General features: G+C 38.8%; 1 protein-coding gene across 1 annotated transcript; it reads left to right on the forward strand.

Annotated features, from left to right (window-relative positions):
* The first annotated feature begins 5,015 nt into the window (after positions 1–5,015).
* On the forward strand, positions 5,016–15,364 carry LOC133865232 (G-protein coupled receptor 1). Its single transcript, XM_062301597.1, has 9 exons — positions 5,016–5,354; positions 6,058–6,089; positions 6,187–6,356; positions 6,553–6,651; positions 7,316–7,413; positions 7,503–7,559; positions 13,381–13,524; positions 14,111–14,181; positions 14,705–15,364. Exons 1-9 carry the CDS (start codon positions 5,190–5,192, stop codon positions 14,808–14,810), a joined length of 942 nt encoding a protein of 313 aa, XP_062157581.1. The 5' UTR covers positions 5,016–5,189; the 3' UTR covers positions 14,811–15,364.
* The last annotated feature ends 7,425 nt before the right edge of the window (positions 15,365–22,789 follow it).

Raw genomic sequence — 22,789 nt, forward strand, 5'->3', positions numbered from 1 at the left:
ACAATCCATGCTTGTTTTGTTGTTGTGTGTTGGTGCAAACATGAATTTTTCTGGTTCAGGTCAGTGGAGAACGGCGAGTGTTGGTGGCTTCCGGCAGAGATGTTGTCAAAACTAGATCTACAAGACTCGGCTAGAATTTCTTCGACAAGGACCTTCTTGTTGCGGTTGTCGGCCTTCTCCAGTCACGGTGGTCACTCGACATGTCCGTGTGGTTTGCTCCTGTTCGGCACGTGACTAGCACGCGCCGGGGATTTTCTCTCCCTGGTCTTGCTCGTGTGGGTCATCGTTTGCTTCTCCCATCTCGGTTGGTGATGATCTGGACTCCTGAAGGTCATCCGACGTAAGGGGGGTTCCTGGAGAAGGCGCGTGCTTTACACGTGCCGGTTCCGGCAGCGGTTTTTTCTGGAGCTTGTTTCCGAGGGTTTCTATTTGTATTTGGTTGTATATTCTTGTCTTTAGTCACAATCTACCGTTTGGTAGCTGCTTCAAGTCAGGTTTTTTCCTGGCTTAGTGGGTAGAGATTCTTTATCTCTAGTCACTCATTCGTCTTCGGGCATTGTTGTTTCGCCTACGGCCTTTGTAATCGCCTTCGATAGCTCTGGATCTTGTATTTGGTTTCTGGTCTTTGTAACCCTTTGGGGTCTGCTTTTCTAGTAATGAAGAAGGTTTTCGTTCAAAAAATAAAATAAAAAATCCATGCTTGTAAGAATATGCACATATATTATTTATCCAAAATAGACACGCTTGCAAAATTTATCACTTTAAAGTTTAATGTGCGTTTACTTACCTTGTATGTAGAATTCATCCACAAAGTCCTCTCCTAAGCCTTTAGTTTCTTTGTTTGCAATTTAAACTTAAAGTTAGTTGTTTCTTCATATCATAAAACCTTGACTTAGATCCTAAACTTAAATTTTTTGCATTTTGTCACATGTACCGTTTGAACGCTAGTCCTCATCTGAACAATGTTCGCATGTGACTCACTAGAACTATCGTGACTATTGTTCCAACGATGCATTGTAAATCATTTTTCCTGATTTATTTCTACTAAAACCTCGATTTTCTCACCTCACAATTAATACAGAGCACTAAAAATATATTATTTTCCTTATCTAACATCATTTGAACCTCAAAAGCCACGATCTTTAGTTCCAAGACTAAAGATCAAGCACTTTTCTTTAAAAACTACATTTCACACCACACATACCACTCACCTATCATATTTTTCACCATCTATAGACGCAATACACACCCACATAATATAAAAGACTCATGCTTTCTTAGGAAAGCTGAAGTATTTCCATGGAACTCCCTTTAGTCTTTCACCTTCCAACCCAAAACATCACAAAATGTCCAACAATACACACACACACACACGATTCCAAAAATAACACATCTACATACATATAACTTATTAAACCTCATGAAATCAAAAGGAAAAGCTTAGAGATTTTATCCTTGTAGCCTTGGATTCGTCCTCCAACTTCAAAGCTCTTTAATTTTCTCTTTTTTCTTCTCTCTCTTGGGGTTTCTAGATGAGTGGGGAAAGAAGGCTAAATGCTGGCTAGGGCTTTTAATCCTTGAGCACTGTGTTTCATTCATTAGACATATTTAGGGCTATTATTTTTCGACACGACCTACAAACGCAATACAAAATTAACAGGTTAGGGTTTGGTATAATCGGGTTTGGGTAATTCAGTTCGACCCAAGTTAACCCATTTAATAAAATGGTCAACCCGTTTAACCCATGAATGACCCGTATAATTATAAAATCATTTTTTTTACAATTTTTTTTTTAAAAAAACTCTAATGGGTTGGCCATTTAAACAAGTTATTCATTTATTTGAGTTAGCTTTCAAATAATGGGTCAAACATGTTAATTAGGTTGTATTTTGGTCAACCTAACACGATCTGTTTATTAAATGGGTTATGTGGGTCGGGTGTGGTCAACCAAACACGACTTGTTTATCAAACAGGTTGTGTCGTGTCACTCGCTTATTTAAATGGGTCGTGTTAGGGTTGATGGTTGACCCTTAATGGGTTGACAGTCAAGCGGGTCAACCTAAACCCAACACACCAACACGGATAGATAGCCCTAGATGTATCTAATTCACATGTAGGACGTTCTCATTCTAACAATTTGTGACTCGTTGGAATGGTATTCAAAATTATCTAAATCATGGCATCCTATGTGGTACGTTCGAACGGTGTTCAAAGGGGTTGTCTTGTTCTAACGAGTTGCCTCATCTGAACGTGGCACCTGATCTAAATTTTCCTTAGTGTTTTAAACTCTGTTTCCTTAAGTTTCAATCACATCTCACATAATTCTTCCTTAATTATCGACCCTACTCATTTTCTTGCCTTAATATTTATCTCATAATCAATAATTTTTTTATTTTTTTTTATTTTTTTTTTATCACCATTTGTTAGGGTGGGGTGTTATAGTTGAAGACCGTGTTTATGAGAAAATCAAATAGAAAATAGATTAGCTACTTCGAGGGAGCCAAGGCCTCCTAAATTTCATACAAGATGAAATATGCTAAAAAAAAAAAATTATATAATGCCTCTTATTCAATAAATTTTGAGGTTTTTTTTTTTTTTTTTTTTTTTTTTTTTTTTTTTTTTAAATAAAAAAAATTTAATATAGTAAAACACTTACAATAATGTTATTTGAAAAGAAAGATACTCCTTAATTTTTTGCTAACATATTACATTATTTGAAAGGTAATATACTCCCAAATTTTATCCTAAGAGATTGCATTATTTAAAAGGAAAAATATTAAATATTTTATTCTTGTCGAATTGAACTAGTTGATAACATGCCAAGAGTTCAACTTGCCTCAAATGCAAGGCGAAGTCATCCTCTAAATGGGACCAACAAAGAGGTTTAAAAGGCATTTGCAGCAAGAGCAGTGCGGGCTCGAGGGGTGACAAGAATTCTGTAATTGTGTTCCAATGAGGTTGGTAGGATGCCTTCACTTTTGGAAGGACCAACTTATTGTTGTCAGATGTAGGCCTCGTTTGATTTGCGGAATGACTATTCTATTAAGAAAAAGAATAGCTATTCCTAGGAATAGAAGGTGGTGGAATGAAATGGTTATTCTTAATCTTTAGTTTAGTAACAACTCATAGACATTTATTGGAATACAATCAAAATTACTAAAAACACCCCACATTATATATATATTAAAAAAAACTTAAATTAAAAAATTAAAAAAAAAATTGAAAACTATAGGGTGGTCGGCTACCCATGAAATAGCCAGGGGCTGGCCGAAGCCCATCCGGCCACCCCTAAATCGCCCCGGTGGTGGTGCGACCACCCCCGGAGCCATATGTGGCTGGCCAACCACTGTTAAGGGGGGGTGGGGTTTCGTTTTTTCCCTTTTTTTTTTTCCTTTTTTTGAAAAAAAAAATTGAAAGAAAAAAAAATAGTGTTTTTTCTGAAAAATCTAGCCTATTCCCATTGGCATAGTTATTCATCTCATTTTTTAGAGGAATATGTATTCATCTTTGTAAGGAAATATGTATTCTAATGGGAATAACTATTCCAAAGAATAGATTCCTACCAAACATAAGAATGACTATTCCATAGGAATAATCATTGCATTCCAGGGGTCTATTCCGCAAACCAAACGAGCCCGTAGTATTTTGGTTTGCTGCTTATGGCAGTTTTTGAGAAACAATTTTATATGTAAATATTATAAGTTTGTAATGACAATAACCTATATATATATATAATGTGAAGTTTAATTAGATGCTCTAGTACATTATGATTTGAGGTGAGTTTGTAGTTTCAAAAAGAAAAGAAAAATTTATACTTGGTAATTTATGTTTTGTATATTGCAAGTGTAGTAGCATTACGTAAAAGATTTTTTATTATATGGCTTATTTTAAGTTGGGTGGCTTCAACCTGTGTCCATGTGTCATCTTTTTATTGGACATGATGTGACCAAAAATGCTTAGTAAATTTCGGAAAATGTAAAAGCGTAAATCGTTTTCCGAATACGCCAGACGCAGTCAATCTATTTTAAACGGTACAGTCGACCTTCACGTTCAAGCAGCCGACCACCATCGAAATATTGCCGGTATTGGAATTCGACAACATCCGGTTAATGTCGCCGGAATCTGGTGACGGAATCCGGTCAGCCAGATTCCGGCTACCAATCTGACCGGAATCCGGCCATCTGGCCAGATCCGGCCAGCCTGCCGGGATCCAGCCAGATGGTCGGAATTCGGCCTTTTGTGCCTGATTCCGGCGAAACTGCCGGAATCCGGCTATCCCAGATTCCGACGAAACTGTTCGGATTTCGGCCTTTATCTCGAATTCTAGCTATATTAGCCGGAATCAGGTAAAAATGGTTAGAATCTTGTCGGTCAGTGACCGAATCTCGTCAATGATGATTTTTATATTATTTTCCATTAATATTTTTATGTTGTGAATAAAAATTGATTTTTATAAGTTAATATGATTGAATAAAAATTAAAAAAAATATTTGCGATTTTCCGTACGCGCCAAACACCGGAAAATGCTTTCGACAGAAAATGGTTTCATGAAAAATGACTTCCCTGAAACCATTTTACGATGGAAACCATTTTACGTCGAAACAAACGGATAATGAAAGAGAAATGAAAAGATTTATTTCGAACCTTAAGGAGTAATTTGATAACTTTTCAATCTTAAGAAACAATATTAGAGATTAATCGACCATTTTTTCCATAAAACTTATCTAATCAAGTGAGACCCAATAAACAAGTTGAAAGTATCATTGTATGCTACAACACTCTTTTCACGGATTGATTGAAAAATAAAAAATAAAAAAAAATCATTAAGTTCGACCTAACACGTAAAATATTTAACTTAAACAAGAGCAAAACGATGTGCCAGATTTTATGAAAAATCACCGATTATTCTGACATCTTAAATTGAGAAAAATAATAATAATAATGGAAATAATTAAAAAAATTAATAATAAATTAGTTTCTATTTAAATTTCACATCCTAGGCTTTTTTCTTTCATTTTCTCACCTTTGGCATGAATTCGGTCCGCACCAGGTTCCAGCGCACACAAACATCATAACTATTTCTGTTTCTGTTTCTGTTTTGTATACTATCCGCGCGATTTAAAGGAACATTTACGAGCAATAAGAATCAGTTTTCTGGTTTACCTGAAGAGTTGCAGTGACAGAGAGAAATGGCCGGGCTTCTGACGGCGCACGATCGCCGCGTTCTAATGGCGGTGAATGCCGGAGCATCGAGCTTCTCGTTCGTGGGGTCGGGTTTCATTGTGCTCTGCTACGTCCTCTTCAAGGAGCTCCGCAAGTTCTCCTTCAAGCTTGTTTTCTACCTCGCCCTCTCCGTACGCCCTTTAAACTCAAAAACTCTATCCTCCCCTTTAGATCTCGCTGCTGCCCTCTTCTGTTTACTTCTTACTATAATCACCTCTATTTTTTGAATCGTTTGATGATGAAACACTAAGTACTTGTTCGATCATGAAAACTCGCTTAAATTGGGATTTTGTGGATTTGGATCGAACTGTTCACGCTTCCTGCTTGATTTCTTAAAGGATTGGCAGTTTAAGATATTTACTAGGGCGCAGCATTGTTTGGTGTGCTTCATGGTGAAGTTAGGTCTTTGGCGATTAAAATAAGATTTGGTGTTGACATAATCTAATTGGAAGCAGGATTAATAATTATCAAGTTCGATTTGAAATTTACTACTTTATAGATTTCGTAAGATCATGCCTTTACTCTTTAAAATGAATTTTAGTTTACTGCTTCCACTGAATCAATGGCAATGAATGAAATGGATAACCAAATTATAGTTTTGGATTGTTTCAGAGAACTACTCTGTAAAATCCAATTGATGTCACTACAGAATTACTTGTGTTACTGATGTTGTTGCCTGATACACAAGGATGTCCTTGAACAAGTTCAGGAAACCGGAGAAGTCTGTTTCTCTGTTTCGTATATAATCCATTTATTCTTCTTCCGAGTCCCTCAGTTGAATTCTTTGAGTAATTATGGTATGTGCTGACATACTGCAATTTCTTTTGAGTGCAGGACATGCTTTGCAGTTTTTTCAGCATGGTTGGGTAGGCTTTTTGGAGTCTAGAGCAGCCAGCTTTTTTGGATGTAGTTCATTTGATATTTTTTTTCTATGTGACTTAGAGAAGTTTTGTGTTGATGCAGAGATCCATCCAAAGCATTTTTCTGTTATGCTCAGGGCTATAGCACACATTTCTTCTCTGTGGCTTCTTTCCTTTGGACTACAACAATAGCTTTTACTCTTCACCGTACTGTTGTTAGACACAAAACAGATGTTGAAGATTTGGAGGCCATGTTTCACTTGTACGTTTGGGGTACGTACAATTTGTGACAAAAATAATTTATGATATCTGTAATAGAAAAGTAATTTGTCCAGTGTTCCTGCTCTAAAAGATTGGTTATATTTAGAGTTTATTGCACACATCGGCTTCTTCACTTGTATATTTTTTAGATGGCTAGTAGCTATCTTCATTCCATCTGCTGATTTTAATGTTTCGTTACTTTGTACAGGAACTTCACTGGTTATGACTGTCATACGCTCTTTTGGTAATAACCATGGACATTTAGGCGCATATTGTTGGACACAAACAGGGCGCACAGGAAAGGCTAGTCTAAGTAGCTTTTGGCTGCAGGAATAATGGCTCGTGTTTTTACAAGTTTATTAAATTTTTCTAGACTGCCCGGGAACTGCTCAGAATTCTTGTGCAATTAGTTATTTTTCATGATATCCAGTGTTAGTTGCCTATTTTATTGTCACACTTCTCCATGCTTATATGTGTATCTTGCATTATATATAAAGTGAGAGGGGGAGTGAGGAATCCTTTTTGGTGTTATCAAAACTATATATATATAAAGCATGATGTGGACATCGGGTAATAAAGAAATATTTAACATATTCAATATTATTGCTTATTTACAAAATCGAACATGAGTGACGATGGAGTGAGTCTATGCAAGATGTTTACTGGGACCAAGTTGATTTCACAGTTCAAAATGTTCTTTTAGATTTGTCAGAATTTTAGCAATCTATAGATGCATAGCTGAAGTTCATTATTTGAGTAAAAAACCATTTTACTTCAGAAATAGATGTTGGATTTCAAATTGATTAAGACACTAGACTGTCAATGATTGTGGACATCAGAGTTGGCTCTGATTTGATAAAAAAGCAGGAACATGAAATAAAGATCTTTCGAATTTCAGCATCTTTTGTGTTTAATCTCTGATGTTTTTTCTTCACTATATCCTAAACATTTCTATCTATTTCTGCAGGCAGTTCACTTTATAACATTTTATGTGCCACTCTGGGGTGCAATTCTTTATAATGGCTTTACGTACTTTCAAGTGATACGCATGCTAAACAATGCAACCCGTGTATGTATGCTAGTCATCCCGTTCAAAAAAAAAAAATTCTAGTCATTTGTACACTTGTTGAGACTATTATTCTACTCTGAAAATTTCAGATGGCGGTAGGCATGTCAGACCGGGCATACCAGTTAGATGCAAGAGCAGACATGAAGGTATGTTGTTCCATCGACTTAGTTCCTACATGGATTTGAATAGGGGCTATATATAGAGATTCTTTTGTTTTTTTTGGTAAGTACTAATCAAATCTTATTAAGTGTAAGGCGTTCCTAAGTACATTGGAAGTATGCAAAAAGAATCACCTAACTAAAAAGAGAAAAACGAACAAGAAAATCGACATAACTAAGCGATAGTGGGGACACAAAAGCCACTGTCCAAAGATACAAAGTATGAAAAAACGAAGCTAAAATATCCTCCAATGACTTTTCTAAGTTCTCGAAACACCTATTGTTTCTTTCCTTCCATACACACCAAAAAAGGCAAATAGGCACCATCTTCCAAATTGCAGCACTCCTCGGCCTTCCAGATCTCCACCAAGAAGTAAACAAGTCGATACCTGAATGGAATATCTATTGCTGGTTCCATTGCTTCAATTACTAAAATATCCCACCATTCATGTCATTCAGAATTTGGGTTCTTTCCCCTTGATCATACATGCATTCACTCACACAAATGTGCATGTGCAAGTGCGCACACACTTTTGAAATGCTATTTTTTTTTTGGATAAGGCAAGTATTTGTATCATCCAAAAAGAAAGTAAAAAGGATATACAACAATGTTCAAACATGCAGTAGGATGAAAAGCCCTAATGCACTCAGCAGCCTCTTTCCTCAAAGGCAAGAAACTAACAAGCAAGAATCAAATTGTCACAACCCAAGAGAATAGGATTATGCTCTCACAATAGTTTTTGCCGTAGCTATCTTCATATCATGATCTTTCATCCTTAATAGATTCTGATTCTCCTCCTTTGCCCCACATGCTGTTGCAATGGGGTTAGTAGATGGACTTGCATCATCTTCTTCTTTCTCCCCCCATCACTACACAAATTCTCTCCTTGGCAGAACGTTAATGCTTCAAATTTGTTCCTTGTGTTAAGGTGCAACTTTTGCTTTGTTTCCTCTTTGATCTTCGGATCTTTACAATGGTAGGTGACTTCCTATGACTCTGTTCTCCTTGGTTCACCAGTGTTGCTCATCTCTTTACCAGGAGATGTCCTGGTTCCCTTTGTTCCACTGCTGGTTTTCACATTATGAAGATGCTCCATATGTTTTTCACCAGCCAGTTCTTTCCTCTCATCTTTCAACCTCCATTGCTGCTTCCGTTTCTCAACATTCTCATTAGATTGTGAGCATTTCTCAACATCTCGCAACTAGTATATCGGAGTGGTTTCCATGGGAGTTCCACTTCTACCTTTGCCAGTTCCTTCCCTCCAATATCCAGGAGCACTGACTTTGATATTTCCTTATTTACTTGAGTTTGAATACATATTCTATTAAAGTGAGAAATCCTCATTGAACTGATGGTAATGGCCAAGAAGATAGGATTCCCAATTATGCTACCTAAGTATTCTGTTCCTTCTGGTATCCACAAAACCAGTGGTACATTATAAAACTCAACCTATATTGGAATACTTGCAATGTTGTTTTCGGAGAGGTACTCCTGGTTGCCACTTTTTGAGAATTAACAACTTTCCAGCTATGGGATGAGGTCCAGCGTTTAGGATGGCTTTGCAATTTTTTTTTTTTTTTTTTCTTTCACTCATCAACTTAAACATATGGAAGCCAGTATCAAGGAGGTCTTGCTCCCATGTCTTAACCACCCAACCCTTTACAATATGAAAGGGAAGTACAAGGTCAAGTCACATTCTTTCATTTCTTCTAACCTATTTTTGTAATTCTTTTGGGTGTGCTATATATTCCTTCTTACATAGGCTTCACATTTTGTTTTGTAAGCTTGGTCATAGTGCCCTCACTTGTTTTTTCCTGGTGAAGAAAACTAGGCCAAGAAGGGGAATTACCTGGTTTTGTTGCTGGTATGGTCGGATGGGCTAACCGGCTTAGCTTCCAGCCCACAGGCAACCCTGGGTCCACCCTCCATATCCACGTTTTTTTTCTTAATTTTTTTTTTTTTTATTATTTTTTTTTTTTTTATTTTTAAATTTTTTCTTTTATAGGTAATTGAAATATCATTAAAAAGCACAACCTAGGTACACAAGAAGTATACAAGAAAAACGCCTAACTAGAAGTAGAAAAAAGTACAAGAAATTCATTAAAACTAATCACCAAGGAAGCTAAAAACGCAGCTGTCCAAGTAAAAAGAGAATAAAAGAAGACAGACTTCAGCTCCTCCATCGTCCTCTCTTAGTCCTCGAAATTTCTATCATTTCTTTCCCTCCGAATCTACATTGTTGTTCCCATCTGTAGCATGGTGTTTCACATGTGACAGAACCATTTCTTCTACACTGCCAGTCAACCTGCTTCCTGCATGGACAATATCTTCTCCAGTAGTGGCAGCATCCTTTTCCTGCATGGCAAGAGCTTTTCCTGAAGGTTCTGCCCTAGTTTCAGTAGCTTTTGAATTTAGGAAATTGGTGGGAATTTTCCCTCCCAAGCTTTCTGCACCCGAAGCTTCAACCAAGGGGATAATCTGAGCTTCATTTATTGGCCGATTACCTCCTACATTCATGGTCTCTTCATTTCCTGAGTGATTAATATCTCCATCCTCCTGTTCTTCCTTATTTTCATCTCCTCCATCTTCATCATCATCCTCATCACAAATGGAACAAACATCTTGACTTCCGCAAGAACATACTACAGTGGAGTGCTCTGAATCACTGACTGCACTACCATCATAGCTTTGGCCTTTTACCTCTTTTGGATGATGCGCCATTTCCACAGTTAGCTCCAGGGTGTTTTGTTACGGTTCTACACCATGACTAAGAAGGAAAGAAGTGGAGTTGCCAAATACCATGCCTCTCCCAAGGAAAGTCTTGAGCTGCACAACATGGGTAAGAAGGAAAGAATACTACGTGGAGAAGAAAGTGGCTGATTAAGGCAAGAGGACCCATTGTAAATGTAGGATACATGCTCATAAAGCAAGAATCCTACTAGGAGAATAAATGCAAGATTTTAAGGAGAAAAATAAGGGACTTAATTCCCATTAGAGTAAGCAGGATTTTAAGGAGATAAATAAGGGACTTGTTGCCCATTAGAGGAAGCAGGATTTTAGAGAGAGAAATAAGGGACTTGTTTCCTATTAGAGTTAGAAGTAATATTTACGTATTATATTTCCCCTGATGTAATCATCTCTATATAAACCTAATAGAGTGATCAATAAAAATATCAAGAAGAAAATTATTATAATTCAGCTCTTGTAGTTGATTAGGAGTTTTTTAGGATTTCTCGAATAATCCTAACTTGGGAGGCCCAGGGTACCTCGAATACCCTACTATCCCACGCACTTCCCCATCCAAATTATACACCGTTCATCCCCCGTTACGGTCAGAGGTCCGTAACATCTTGGTATCAGAGCCAAGTTTCGACATGATGGAGCAACGGCTAGATCGCATGTTGAGCACGTTGGAATCAATGGAAGAACGGCTCAAGAAACAACTTGATGAGATGATGGCAGCCCTCTCCATCCAGTTCCAAAAATCTCGTGCAAAAGACCCGTCCCACACAAGCTCTTCACAGGTAATATCACTCTCATCTTCACCATTAGACAAGATACCAGAAAAACAACCAACAAAAGAAACCACAAACCCACCACCTTGTGAACAATCACAGCCCCAAACTCAAACCCAAACGACCACAGCCCTGATGTCATTCAAGGACCCAAGACCCACCATTGCTCAAAAGAAAGACCAACCCCCACGATCACCACAAACACACACGTTCTCACTCAGTTCCCCTCCAAAACTCCTACCTAGTTTACCCATCAATAAGTCAAACCATCACCCACAGCACCAAACCCATAAACCTCAAAGCCCAGCCACCCCCTGTGAGATCTCCTCAATTTCGCGTTCTCTACACCTAAAAGCCAATCACTGTCAGCCACAAAACAAGAGAACGAAACCCAAACCAAAAAAATCACCTAAAGGCCATCATTGCTTTTCCTGTTACTCACCACCACAGATCAACCCATCAGCACAGCCAATACCCAAAATCCCACCCAAAACGCAAGGAAAAGGCACCTCCTTGCCAAAAACCACCAAACAAACCCACCCTAGCCGTAGGTCCAGCCATCACCGGAGACAGCACAACCACACCACCAACCATGCTGCCAGCCCACGCCGCCAACACCGCCAGACAGCTCGCGCACCGCTGCCCAGCCCAAGGTCGCCTCACAACAACCTCCCCGCACAGCAAAAGAGAAGAAAACGACGGCTTGTTGTTTTTGTTGGCTCTAGAAAGAAATGGAAAAAGAAGAAGGGGAAGTTGGTCATCTATGTTTGAAAAAAAAAAAAAAAAGGTGCCAACTTGCATGTTCATTTATTTTGGTTTCTTCCAGTGATGATACTCCACAGCTATCCAAGAAATCTTTCTAGGACCTTGAGGACAAGGTCCAATTAAAGGGGGTAGGAGTGTTACGGTTCTACACCATGACTAAGAAGGAAAGAAGTGGAGTTGCCAAATACCATGCCTCTCCCAAGGAAAGTCTTGAGCTGCACAACATGGGTAAGAAGGAAAGAATACTACGTGGAGAAGAAAGTGGCTGATTAAGGCAAGAGGACCCATTGTAAATGTAGGATACATGCTCATAAAGCAAGAATCCTACTAGGAGAATAAATGCAAGATTTTAAGGAGAAAAATAAGGGACTTAATTCCCATTAGAGTAAGCAGGATTTTAAGGAGATAAATAAGGGACTTGTTGCCCATTAGAGGAAGCAGGATTTTAGAGAGAGAAATAAGGGACTTGTTTCCTATTAGAGTTAGAAGTAATATTTACGTATTATATTTCCCCTGATGTAATCATCTCTATATAAACCTAATAGAGTGATCAATAAAAATATCAAGAAGAAAATTATTATAATTCAGCTCTTGTAGTTGATTAGGAGTTTTTTAGGATTTCTCGAATAATCCTAACTTGGGAGGCCCAGGGTACCTCGAATACCCTACTATCCCACGCACTTCCCCATCCAAATTATACACCGTTCATCCCCCGTTACGGTCAGAGGTCCGTAACATGTTTTCTCTCCTTTTACCTTCATGCTCACACTCCAGAGCAACTCCTCTAGTAACTTGCCATACTCTATGATATCTGTTGGATGCTAGAACTAGCAACCAGGGTGACCAGATTGCCTAATCAACTTCGGGAAATCTTCATCATAATACCAGATTTCGGCCTCTGCATCCTTCTTTTTAGTTGACTCATTTTATTGGCAGAAAGTCCAAACCAAAACAATTATCTACCTTCCATAGCAAAAAGAAGTTCTAGCCCTGGTGGAATCTCAAGACAGATTTCTTGGTGCTCACCTCTCGTGTACGTCTTCTGGATCCTAGAAGCCACCTTCTCCTTAGTGATCTGATCCTCTTTTAGGAACTCAAGAACCCCTCAAGATCGGTCACCTGCTCTCCCCACTTTTGCCGAGTGCCTTGCTCAGCTTGTAGAAGAGAACCCTGATTTAAGAACTTCTTCAAGGACATCTTCAAGGAGGCAATGCAAACCAGGAGATTTGCCCATGTTCAGTTCAACAGATACCAAAATACAGCAGGGAACTTGAGCATAATGTCACTAAGCCAAATAATCAGCCAATAATCTTAATAACATTCTCTAGAAATCCCTATGCTAGCAAATGGTATGAAGAGAAAAGAAAACAACACAAGGAAATCTAGAGAGAGAAGATGGGTTAGAAAGAGAAGCTCTCAACCACCCCATAACTATGATTTGGGCTTTCTCAATGTTAAGAACCCTGTAAAACGTAGTTTTTCTCAAATAAGGAAAAATGTTATAATTCCTATTACTCTCTTTACACAGGCTGTAAACAGGTGGGGATACTATCCACTCATTCTAATAGGAGCATGGGCTTTTGGTACAATCGACCGCATTCATGATTTTATTGAGCCTGGCCATAAAATCTTTTGGCTCTCAGTTCTTGATGTTGGGACAGCTTCACTTATGGTAATTCCATTGACCATAGACATGTTCTTTTCATTTTATTTTCTATAATATATCAAGCAATTTAATATAATATGTATTCTGATTGTGTGCGTGTTTTTAGCTTCAGTGTGGTGGATGTGGGTTTTGCCTAATGTTGTAGAAACTATTTATAAATATTGAAGCTGGTATTTGGAAAGAAACCTATATTTGTTTTACTTGTTTGTACCCATTGCGACAGCATAGGGCTGGTATGAAATTCCAGAAGCCTATAACTCGGTGATTTTTTTTTCTCCTGATTATGGGTTGTATTACTTTTACCTTCTAATGCATGATTGTGGAATTTTCAGAACTATGGCAAAAATGATCTGAAAAATGTTGAGTTACGTTGAGTAATTATCTCTTATTATCAATTAGTATACATGATATGTTCTCCAATGAAAAGGGTAAAAAAAAATAATAATAATAATAATAACCGAGTTTATAACATCCTCTTTTTACTTACCAGGAAAAAAAAATCCTTTTGTTGATTTTTTTTTTCCTGGGCCAGATGGGAGGATCATTTGCTTATTTGGGGAATTAATACAATATTGTTGTCTACATGTTTCAGGGACTGTTTAACTCAATAGCTTACGGCCTGAACTCTTCAGTGCGACGTGCAATTTATGAGCGCTTGGAACTGTAAGTTATAAATGCTGATATTTTTTTTTATTATTATTATTTTTTTTCTTTTTAAATTGTCTCAAGAAATATTAACTTATCAGCTGCCATCCACTGTTAATGTCTTAACCTTCAACGCCGATCTATTTGTATTAGACTGACAGAATGGTCTCTTGAACTTTTACTTTGCAACTTCATGAGTGCTTCAAGCAATAGTATATTGGTTGATCGAAATCTCTTATAGTTTGTGATGGCTAGATGCTTTCATTTGGAGCCATTCCGCTCTAACCCCTAAAGAAGTAGAGGTCTATTGGCACTTCTTGGGGTTGTCATCTCTGGAGTCGTGGATTGTACATAGAAGAGAGGGCAATGATTCCTGCATATTAACCCAAATTCAGAATTTGGGGGGTTGGAGTTTGGAGAAATGTCCAATTCTTGATGATTGATGATGCTTATGTTCTTTCCTTATTCATCCAATCCCTGTTTTCAGTTTCCAAATACATTCATTTTGAGTAAATGGTTGTGTTTGCAATTTTTTTACCAGGTTCTGGCCAGAGAAGCTTCGAAAATGGTTCCCGAACAATACAAAGTACAGAAATCAACAGCAAGAGAGTGAACTAGTCTCATTGAAAATTCAAGATCAGCAATAGCTAATCGTATGTTTTCTATACCTTTGTCAGAAAGAGCTTCAATTTTATTTATTTTTCATTAAATTTGGAAGAGAGGATAAAATGACGAGACGAAAAGGAGCACAGCTCCCAGCATCCATGCCAAGTCTATTGGATCACTTGCAGCAACGCTAATGACTAATGTGATACATGCCCCTTGTGAGGATGATTTGAAAAACTTCTGATGGATATTATTGATAGATGAGCCAAGTTAGGTAGAATTTCTAATAGGAGTTGTGTGAGTGAGTTCATAGCATGTTCTTCAGTACTTGTATAATATGCTCACCCTAGGTGAAAATTTTCACGTACTGTTGTTGATTAGGAGTTTTCTGTTTGTCCTCTCTACTGTAGGAAATTATAAGCGCTTCTGTAAATGATTTTTTGTTTTATTTTTTCCTAACCAAATAAGGTGAGGGGTAAAGTCCACAGTTGGCAACCTTATGCAGCAGTTCCTACTTCCTACCCATGTTCTGCTGCAAGTAGGTTTATATTTCGTCCTCCAGTTTATCGTAAGAATATAGTTATTATTTGCATTATGTTTTTTATATATATATATATATATATATATATTATGAAGTATACTTCCAAAAGTTAAATTTCTCCACTCTCCCCCCAAAAATAAATTAAAATTCCCCCCCCCCCCCCCCCCCCAACCCAAAAAAAAGAAAGAAAAAAAAAATCCTGGTTCTGCTCCTTACTATTGTCCATTTTATGGTAGAAATTGAAAAAAGTGTCACTGGCTCATTGCAGCAGTGCCACAACTGCTGGTGCTTGTGTCCTTAATGGGAGGGCAGACGGCGATAAGCGCACCGTGACAAAGACTACTCGAGCCTGTCAACTTTAAGTCCGTTAATAGTTGGGATTCTTGGGAATACATGCTACTACTTCAGAGCATGCAACTGTCCAGAAATTGCACCCTTACGAATGAGTTCCTTCTCTTTGAGAAAATTCTGATTGCCCAATATAAAACATAATGCAAATGGCAATTTAGCATGTCCAATTTTCAAGCTGACGAAGAGATGTGCAAAAAACCGCATATTCATGAGGCAAATAATATACTCCATTTCCATGATTAAGGAATTTCTCTCAGTCCCAAACATACAAAATTGAGCTACACAACAATTGAGTTTCATAAGCAGAATTACATACACATTGTGATGCAGATGGCACGTAAACCCCCTTCTCTCATCATTCGTCTGATAATAGTAAAATCAATGAAAGCTTTCCAACAATTAAACCCCAAATTAAAAAAAAAAAAAAAAAAAAAAAAAAAAAAAAAACCAAAAGCAGAATCATTTGGATTGTTTTTGCGATTTTGGGGTGAAATCTAAGCACAATCACAAGGATTATTGACAACAAGCGTAGCAACATCCTCATCCCCACTCATGAAGAGCAAGTAGCCAATGGCGAGGCCCAATACCACAGCCACAAAGAGCACTACCCAGTCGATCCTCGCCCCAAACCACTTTGCCTCTCCTCCAAGGATCTACCCCATGCAGCTGAGGCACCTCGATCTGCCTCGGTGCCTTCGTGGCTGAGACAAGCTTGAGGTGCATGTGCCAATGCTCCATGTACTGGTAGAAGGCGGAGACCATGAGGCAGGCGAGCAGGGCGAACGAGTAACTGGTTCAAAACGTGGTGTGCCACGAGTCCACTAGGAGGGTCAACTCCTTGCCCCAATAGAAGGTCATGTGAATTTAGAATTGTGCATTGCTCAAATCAGTCCATGCAGGTTGGTGCCAAAAGGATGCTACTCAAAGTCGAGAAGGCTCAGCTTTCTCAGAACTTGTGAGCTTCTCCTCGGTGAACCTGCAGAGGATCGACTGCTCATAGGGCGAGTTGGTGGAGCTGTCAATTGTCATGATGCAGCACAACTGTTCAGGTTTGGGACGTAGTTGCCTTGGAGGATTTTTCGGCGGTACGTCAACCTTTCGCCAAAGATTTTAATTGCATTTCGGAAAGGAAACACCCAGAAGCTTTTGGTTTTTCGTGGCATCCAATCAAATAACCGTTTTTATGCATAAGTTGCCAAACGGGTGGGTAAAATTGGAATATCAAGCCATGTGAAAACTGAGTTTGCTATTGCTTTCACCAGACAGTAGATGTGCACGGATTCGCCATGGATGGACAGAGGAAATAGTCACAAGAAAAACCACTAATTCCAGAGGATTGAGAACACTTCCATGCTTAAGTTAGTAGGTTGAATAGAGAGATTTTGGTTCATTTGATGCTCACCACATGGCAATTTTGTAGCGGTCGGATTACTACTTTTCATGATGTGGCGAATTGAGTCTGCCTTAGGCATATTTATTGTGCCAACATTATAACAGGTGACTGCGTGCCTAATGTAACTATCAGAAACACCTACGAGAAGAGAAGAAATTAGCAAAAGAGCTTGTCGGAGCGAACCGACAGGGGGATAGCTCCGATACTTAAGTAAATATGAATCAAAGGAAATAATCGTACATAAATCAAAATATGGTTGGAAGAAATGAGACGAAAGTCTCAATTTACCTAATATCTGCTGCTCTTTATGTAATACCCAAAACAAAATTCCCAATAATTAACACACATGAATTTAATAATCAAAGGAAAAGTATTAGATTATGGGAATAAAATTTGTAATATTCTTAATTTAAGAAAAATAGTGTTTTAAAGATGGGATTTTGTCATAGCTCTATTGGGTGAAAGGGTTTTTGGGTAACTTTGAAATAGATCCGTTGGAGGCAAGGTTAGAGCCGTTGGTGGAAGGGTTGCTGAAATGATATCTTAGGGTTTCAAAGAAGGAAGAAAGGGGTGAGTCACAGCAGAGGTTTCTGGAAGATGAATTGTGAGGCATGTGTGAGAAGGCCAAGGTGACAGCAAAAGTAAAGTTAGAAGTGGATTACAGGTGGATGTCCAGATTCATTGTATCTGGCAGATGGTTGAGGGGAGCACGTGGAAGCATTGAGGCGCATGATGGATCCGACTTTCGGGCTGAGGAGCACATGGGCTAAACGGCTAACTGAATGGGTTGGGCGACTGGTATTATGTTGGGCCAATAGCCTTATATAAAATGTAATCATTTTAGTAGAAGGATTCATTCTGAATATTGAGGTGTAATCATAGCTTAGTTCTTGATTAGCTAGCCTAGTTGTAATTGGAGGCCCGGTCTACTTCGAATCAGATCAGTTACTTGTAATTCATCAATTCCATTCTCCATCAATGAAGTTTAGTATTTTCCATTGAGTTTCAATTGTTGATTTCTTACAAGAATTTACTAAAAAGGTCCTAGAAGAATAACCGAAGTGTTACAAGTGGTATTAAAGCCAAGCGATTCTTCATCCATTGCTTCCATGGCAGAAGGGACGCGAATCAATCAGCTTAGTGAAAAATATCAATGGGATGACGGGCAAAGTGACGGATTTGGATAAGAAGTATGATGACTTAGCTCAGGCGCAAGCTCAGTTGGCTGCACAAATCGCTGCTTCACAGACCCAGTTGCAGAATCAGATTTAGTTGCTCGTCAATCAGTTGAAGGTGCAGAATGAGAAGAATGTTCCTCCTATGCAACCTGTTCATCAGAGTTCAAATGCATTGCAGTGGCAAGATAGAAATACCTACAACACAGAAAGAATTCATATGGGTGAAAGTAGTCATTCCAAGAATACAAAAATGAAATTCTCATTCCCTAATATGGAATAGCAAGATAATATGAGTTGGGGTTATCAACCACTGAACAAAGGTGACGAGAGAAGCAATTCAAACATTCCTCATTGGGGTTTTCAACCTGACAATAGGGGAGCGTGGGGATTGAATCAAGAAACCGGCCAAGCTCAAAGGCAGGGTGCTGCTCATCAAGATCGGGGAGCATGGGGATTTAATCAAGATAATGGTAGAGCACAACTGCAGCATCACTAGTTTCCACAGGATGATCCTCGCAGTCTATTTCCAAGGTCAGTAAAAATGACTTTTCCTAAGTTTGATGGAGGTGAGCCTTCTGAATGGATTTACAAGACTAATCAATATTTTTTTGTATACAATACTCCACTTGAATTTAAGAACTTGCTAGCCTCTTATAATATGGAGTGCAAAGCATTAGTTTGGTTTTAGGATTTGTTTCAATTAAGGTAATTGCCTGATTGGGATGCCTTGACTCAAGCTTTGTAGGAAAGATTTGGGTCAAGTGCCTATAATGATCCTATGGAGTCTTTAACATGACTGAGGCAGCAAACCTATGTGGAAGGTTATAAAGGGAAGTTCAAAATTCTGTCAAATAGATTACGGGATTTGTCAGAAAAGTATAAGCTTAGTTGCTTCTTAAGTGGACTGAAAGAAGAAATTCGTCTTCCAGTTCGTATGTTTGCTCCTAAAACGTTGCCAGTTGCCTATGGTTTAGCAAAAATTCAAGAGGAGTACGTTTTGAATTCTAGAAAGACCTATAGATCTCATGTTGGGAATTTTTCCAATTCTGGGAATTGCAAGCCAGGGGGTCCACCGGCTATTGTTTCTGGTGGGAATAGTGTTGGTTCAGTTAAGACAACATTTCCTATTCAGAAAATTTCACCGGTCCAGATGGAAGAAAGGAGGAAAAATAGTTTATGCTATAGCTGTGATGCTAAGTGGCATACTGGCCATAAGTGCCCTAACCCTAGATTATTTGTAATCGAAAGTGTAGAGTTGATTGAAGAAGAGAAGGTTGCCCTCTTTCTGGAACAACGAGAATTAATGGAGTTTACTTACACTGATGGGCATCCTGAAATCTCCCTACATGCAATTACGGGTAGTAATCATCCCTAGACTATGCTGATTATTCGGAGGATATGCAATCAACGAGTCGTGATCCTTATTGATAGTGGTAGTACGCACAATTTCTTAGACTCTTCTATTGTGCAACATTCTTATTTTCCTTTGGTTAAAGAGAATAAGATTAAAGTCCATATTGCAAATGGTGATCAAATAGTCAGTGAAGGCAAGTGTATTGGGGTGCATGTGGTAGTACAGAATTTTCAATTCATCACAAAAGTTTTTGTGATTGTTTTAGCTGGTTGTGATATGGTATTTGTGGTCCAATGGCTAGTTTCTTTAGGTTCTATTCTCTGGAACTTTAAAGACCTAACTATGGAATTTTCTATTGCCAATAACATCATTCGTTTACAAGGGTTAGCTACTCCTAAGCTATTGCTGGAAGCTCAAGATGCAGCAGGTACGGATGAAGGGAACAAGGGCATTTTCCTGCACTTATTGAATGATGTTGAGGATTCTCTAGCTATGAAGGAGGACGTGGCTATTTCAGCTATTGTGGAAGAATTTCTGGATGTTTTTGCAGAACCTATTGGGTTGCCTCCTAGTAGAAATCATGACCACGCCATTATTCTAAAGCAGGATGCTCAACCGGTTAGTGTACGCTCATACCGGTATCCTTACTATCAAAAGGAAGAAATTGAAAAAATTGTCAGGGAATTATTATGAACTGTTTGGCATTAGAAATGAAATTTTATTCCATCCGGGTTTTTTCTAAAACCCACCCACCCGCCCAAAAACCCGAATTTTGACCCGAATTTTGAAATTACTGGTGGGACCCAGCGCAGAAAAAGTTGACTAAAAAAAAATTAATATTAATAATTTAAATCAATATAAAATAAAAAAAATTAATATTAATAATTTAAATAAAAAAAATAAAAGAAATTAAAAAAAAAAAAAACAGAGGGGTGGCTGCCACCTTGGGGGAGGCCGCGCGGCCTCCCCCGACTACTGGGGGTGGCCGCGCGGCCACCCCTGACCCTTGGGGGTAGCCGCGCGGCCTCCCCCGAGTACTGGGGGTGGCCGCGCGGCCACCCCTGACCCTTGGGGGAGGCCACGCGACCTCCCCCGACTACTGGGGGTGGCCGCGCGACCACCCCTGACCCTTGGGGGTGGCCGCGCGGCCACCCCTGACCCTTGGGGGTGGCCGTGCGGCCACCCCCGACCCTTGGGGGTGGCCGCGCGGCCTCCCCCGACCACTGGGGGTGGCCGCGCGGCCACCCCCGACCTCCTCTGGGGGTGGCGCGCGGCCACCCCCAAAGGGGACCGGCAGCCACCCTTGCTTCATTTTTTTTTTTTTTTTTTTTTTAAATTTTAAATTTTGATTTCAATTATTTTTTTTAAAAAAAATTATTTATTTATTTTTAATTAAATAATCAATATATAATAAATTATTATTATTTAAATTATTATTTCACACAACTTTTCAAAATACCAATCATTAAACACAACTTTTTAAACTATCAATAATTTCTTACCATTAAAATATAATATTTTTCAATCTCAAAATTCAACACCCAAACACAATTTCTTACCTCGATATTTGTAAATAGAATTAGAATTCAATTCTAATTCTCAAAATTCAATACCCAAACGCATCTGGGGTCATTCAACCATCTCAAAGCCCCTTTTCATCCCTTGTTTTGCTGGTAAGAAAGGCTGATGGTTCCTAGCGAATGTGTATGGACTACAGGGCGCTTAACAAGGAAACGGTGAAGGATAAGTTTCCAATTCCGGTTATCGACGAATTATTGGATGAGTTACATGGTTCTCGAATTTATTCTAAGTGGATTTGCGATCGGGGTACCATTAGATTTTGGTTAAGCCAATCGATGTTCCTAAGATAGCCTTTAGGACTCACGAAGGACACTACGAGTTCCTTGTGATGCCATTTGGGCTGACTAGCGCGCCATCAACCTTTCAGAGTTTAATGAATGATATTTTTCATCCTTACTTACGAAAATTCATTCTAGTCTTCTTTGATGATATCCTTATTTACAGTAGCAATGTGGAGGACCACTTACAGCATCTAAGAGTGACATTGGGGGTGCTTCAAACTCACCAACTTTATGTTAAGAAGAGTAAGTGCAAATTTGGTTGTTCAGAAATCGAGTATTTGGGGCATATGATTTTGGCAAACGGTGTAAAAGCTGACTCTAAGAATCTATAGGCAATGCTAGATTGGCCTCGCCCTAAGTCCTTAAAAGCCTTGAGAGGGTTTCTCGGCCTAATAGGGTATTATAGGAAGTTTGTGCAAGGGTATGGGAGTATTGTAGCTCCTCTCACTCAGTTGTTGAAGAAGAACTCTTTTAACTGGGGGGATGAGGCTGAAACTGTTTTTGAAGCCCTAAAAAGAGCTGTGACAAATCTATCAGTTCTTGTTCTTCCAAACTTCTCAAAACCTTTTCTTATTGAGTGTGACGCTTCGAGGAAAGGAATTGGTGTTGTTCTTATGCAGCAACAAAGGCCTATTGCCTATTTCAGTCAGGCTCTTAAAGGGAGATTTTTGTTGTTATCCACTTATGAAAATGAATTGATTGCCTTGGTGTCGGCTATAAAAAAATGGCGACCCTATTTGTTAGGTCATCCATTTACGATTAAGACGAATCATCAGAGTCTTAAATTTCTGTTGGAACAGAAGATTGGTACTCTTATGCAGCAACAGTGGGTTTCTAAACTCCTAGGTTATGATTTTCTAGTGGAATATAAGAATGGTCAAGACAATAAGGTAGCGGATGCATTGTCCCGGAGATTTGAAGAAGATGAGCCCGTAGTTCAGTTGTCTGTGATTTCTTATCCTAACTTAGAGTGGCTGCAGGAATTGAAAGCCAACTATCTAACTGATTCTCATATGCATGAATTAATTCAGAAGTTTCATGCTAGGGTCTTGAGTCCTAAATTTTCAATTAGGGATGAGATCCTATTGTATAAGGAGCGCCTTTACATAGGGCCTACTTTGAGGGAAATAGTTTTGCAGTTCATTCATTCTATCCCAGTAGCTAGACATGCTGGGTATGACAAAACAATCCATAGAGCTCGAAAGGATTTTTATTGGCTGGGAATGAAATTAGATATCAGAAAGTTTATAAGGGAATGCGATACTTGTCAGAGGGTGAAATCTGAAAATGTTTCGCCAGCAGGGTTATTATAACCCTTGCCAATTCCAGCTCGCCTTTGGC

Source organism: Alnus glutinosa, chromosome 4 (genome assembly GCF_958979055.1).
Source record: "Alnus glutinosa chromosome 4, dhAlnGlut1.1, whole genome shotgun sequence".
NCBI lineage: Eukaryota > Viridiplantae > Streptophyta > Magnoliopsida > Fagales > Betulaceae > Alnus > Alnus glutinosa.

Excerpts from the sequence above, each read along its gene's own strand:
- LOC133865232 (XM_062301597.1), top strand. The coding sequence starts at position 5,190 with ATGGCCGGGCTTCTGACGGCGCACGATCGCCGCGTTCTAATGGCGGTG. Across the intron at positions 6,090-6,186 it reads AGTTTTTTCAGCATGGTTGG|AGATCCATCCAAAGCATTTT; the intron begins GTAGGCTTTTTG and ends GTGTTGATGCAG. Across the intron at positions 7,560-13,380 it reads ATGCAAGAGCAGACATGAAG|GCTGTAAACAGGTGGGGATA; the intron begins GTATGTTGTTCC and ends CTCTTTACACAG.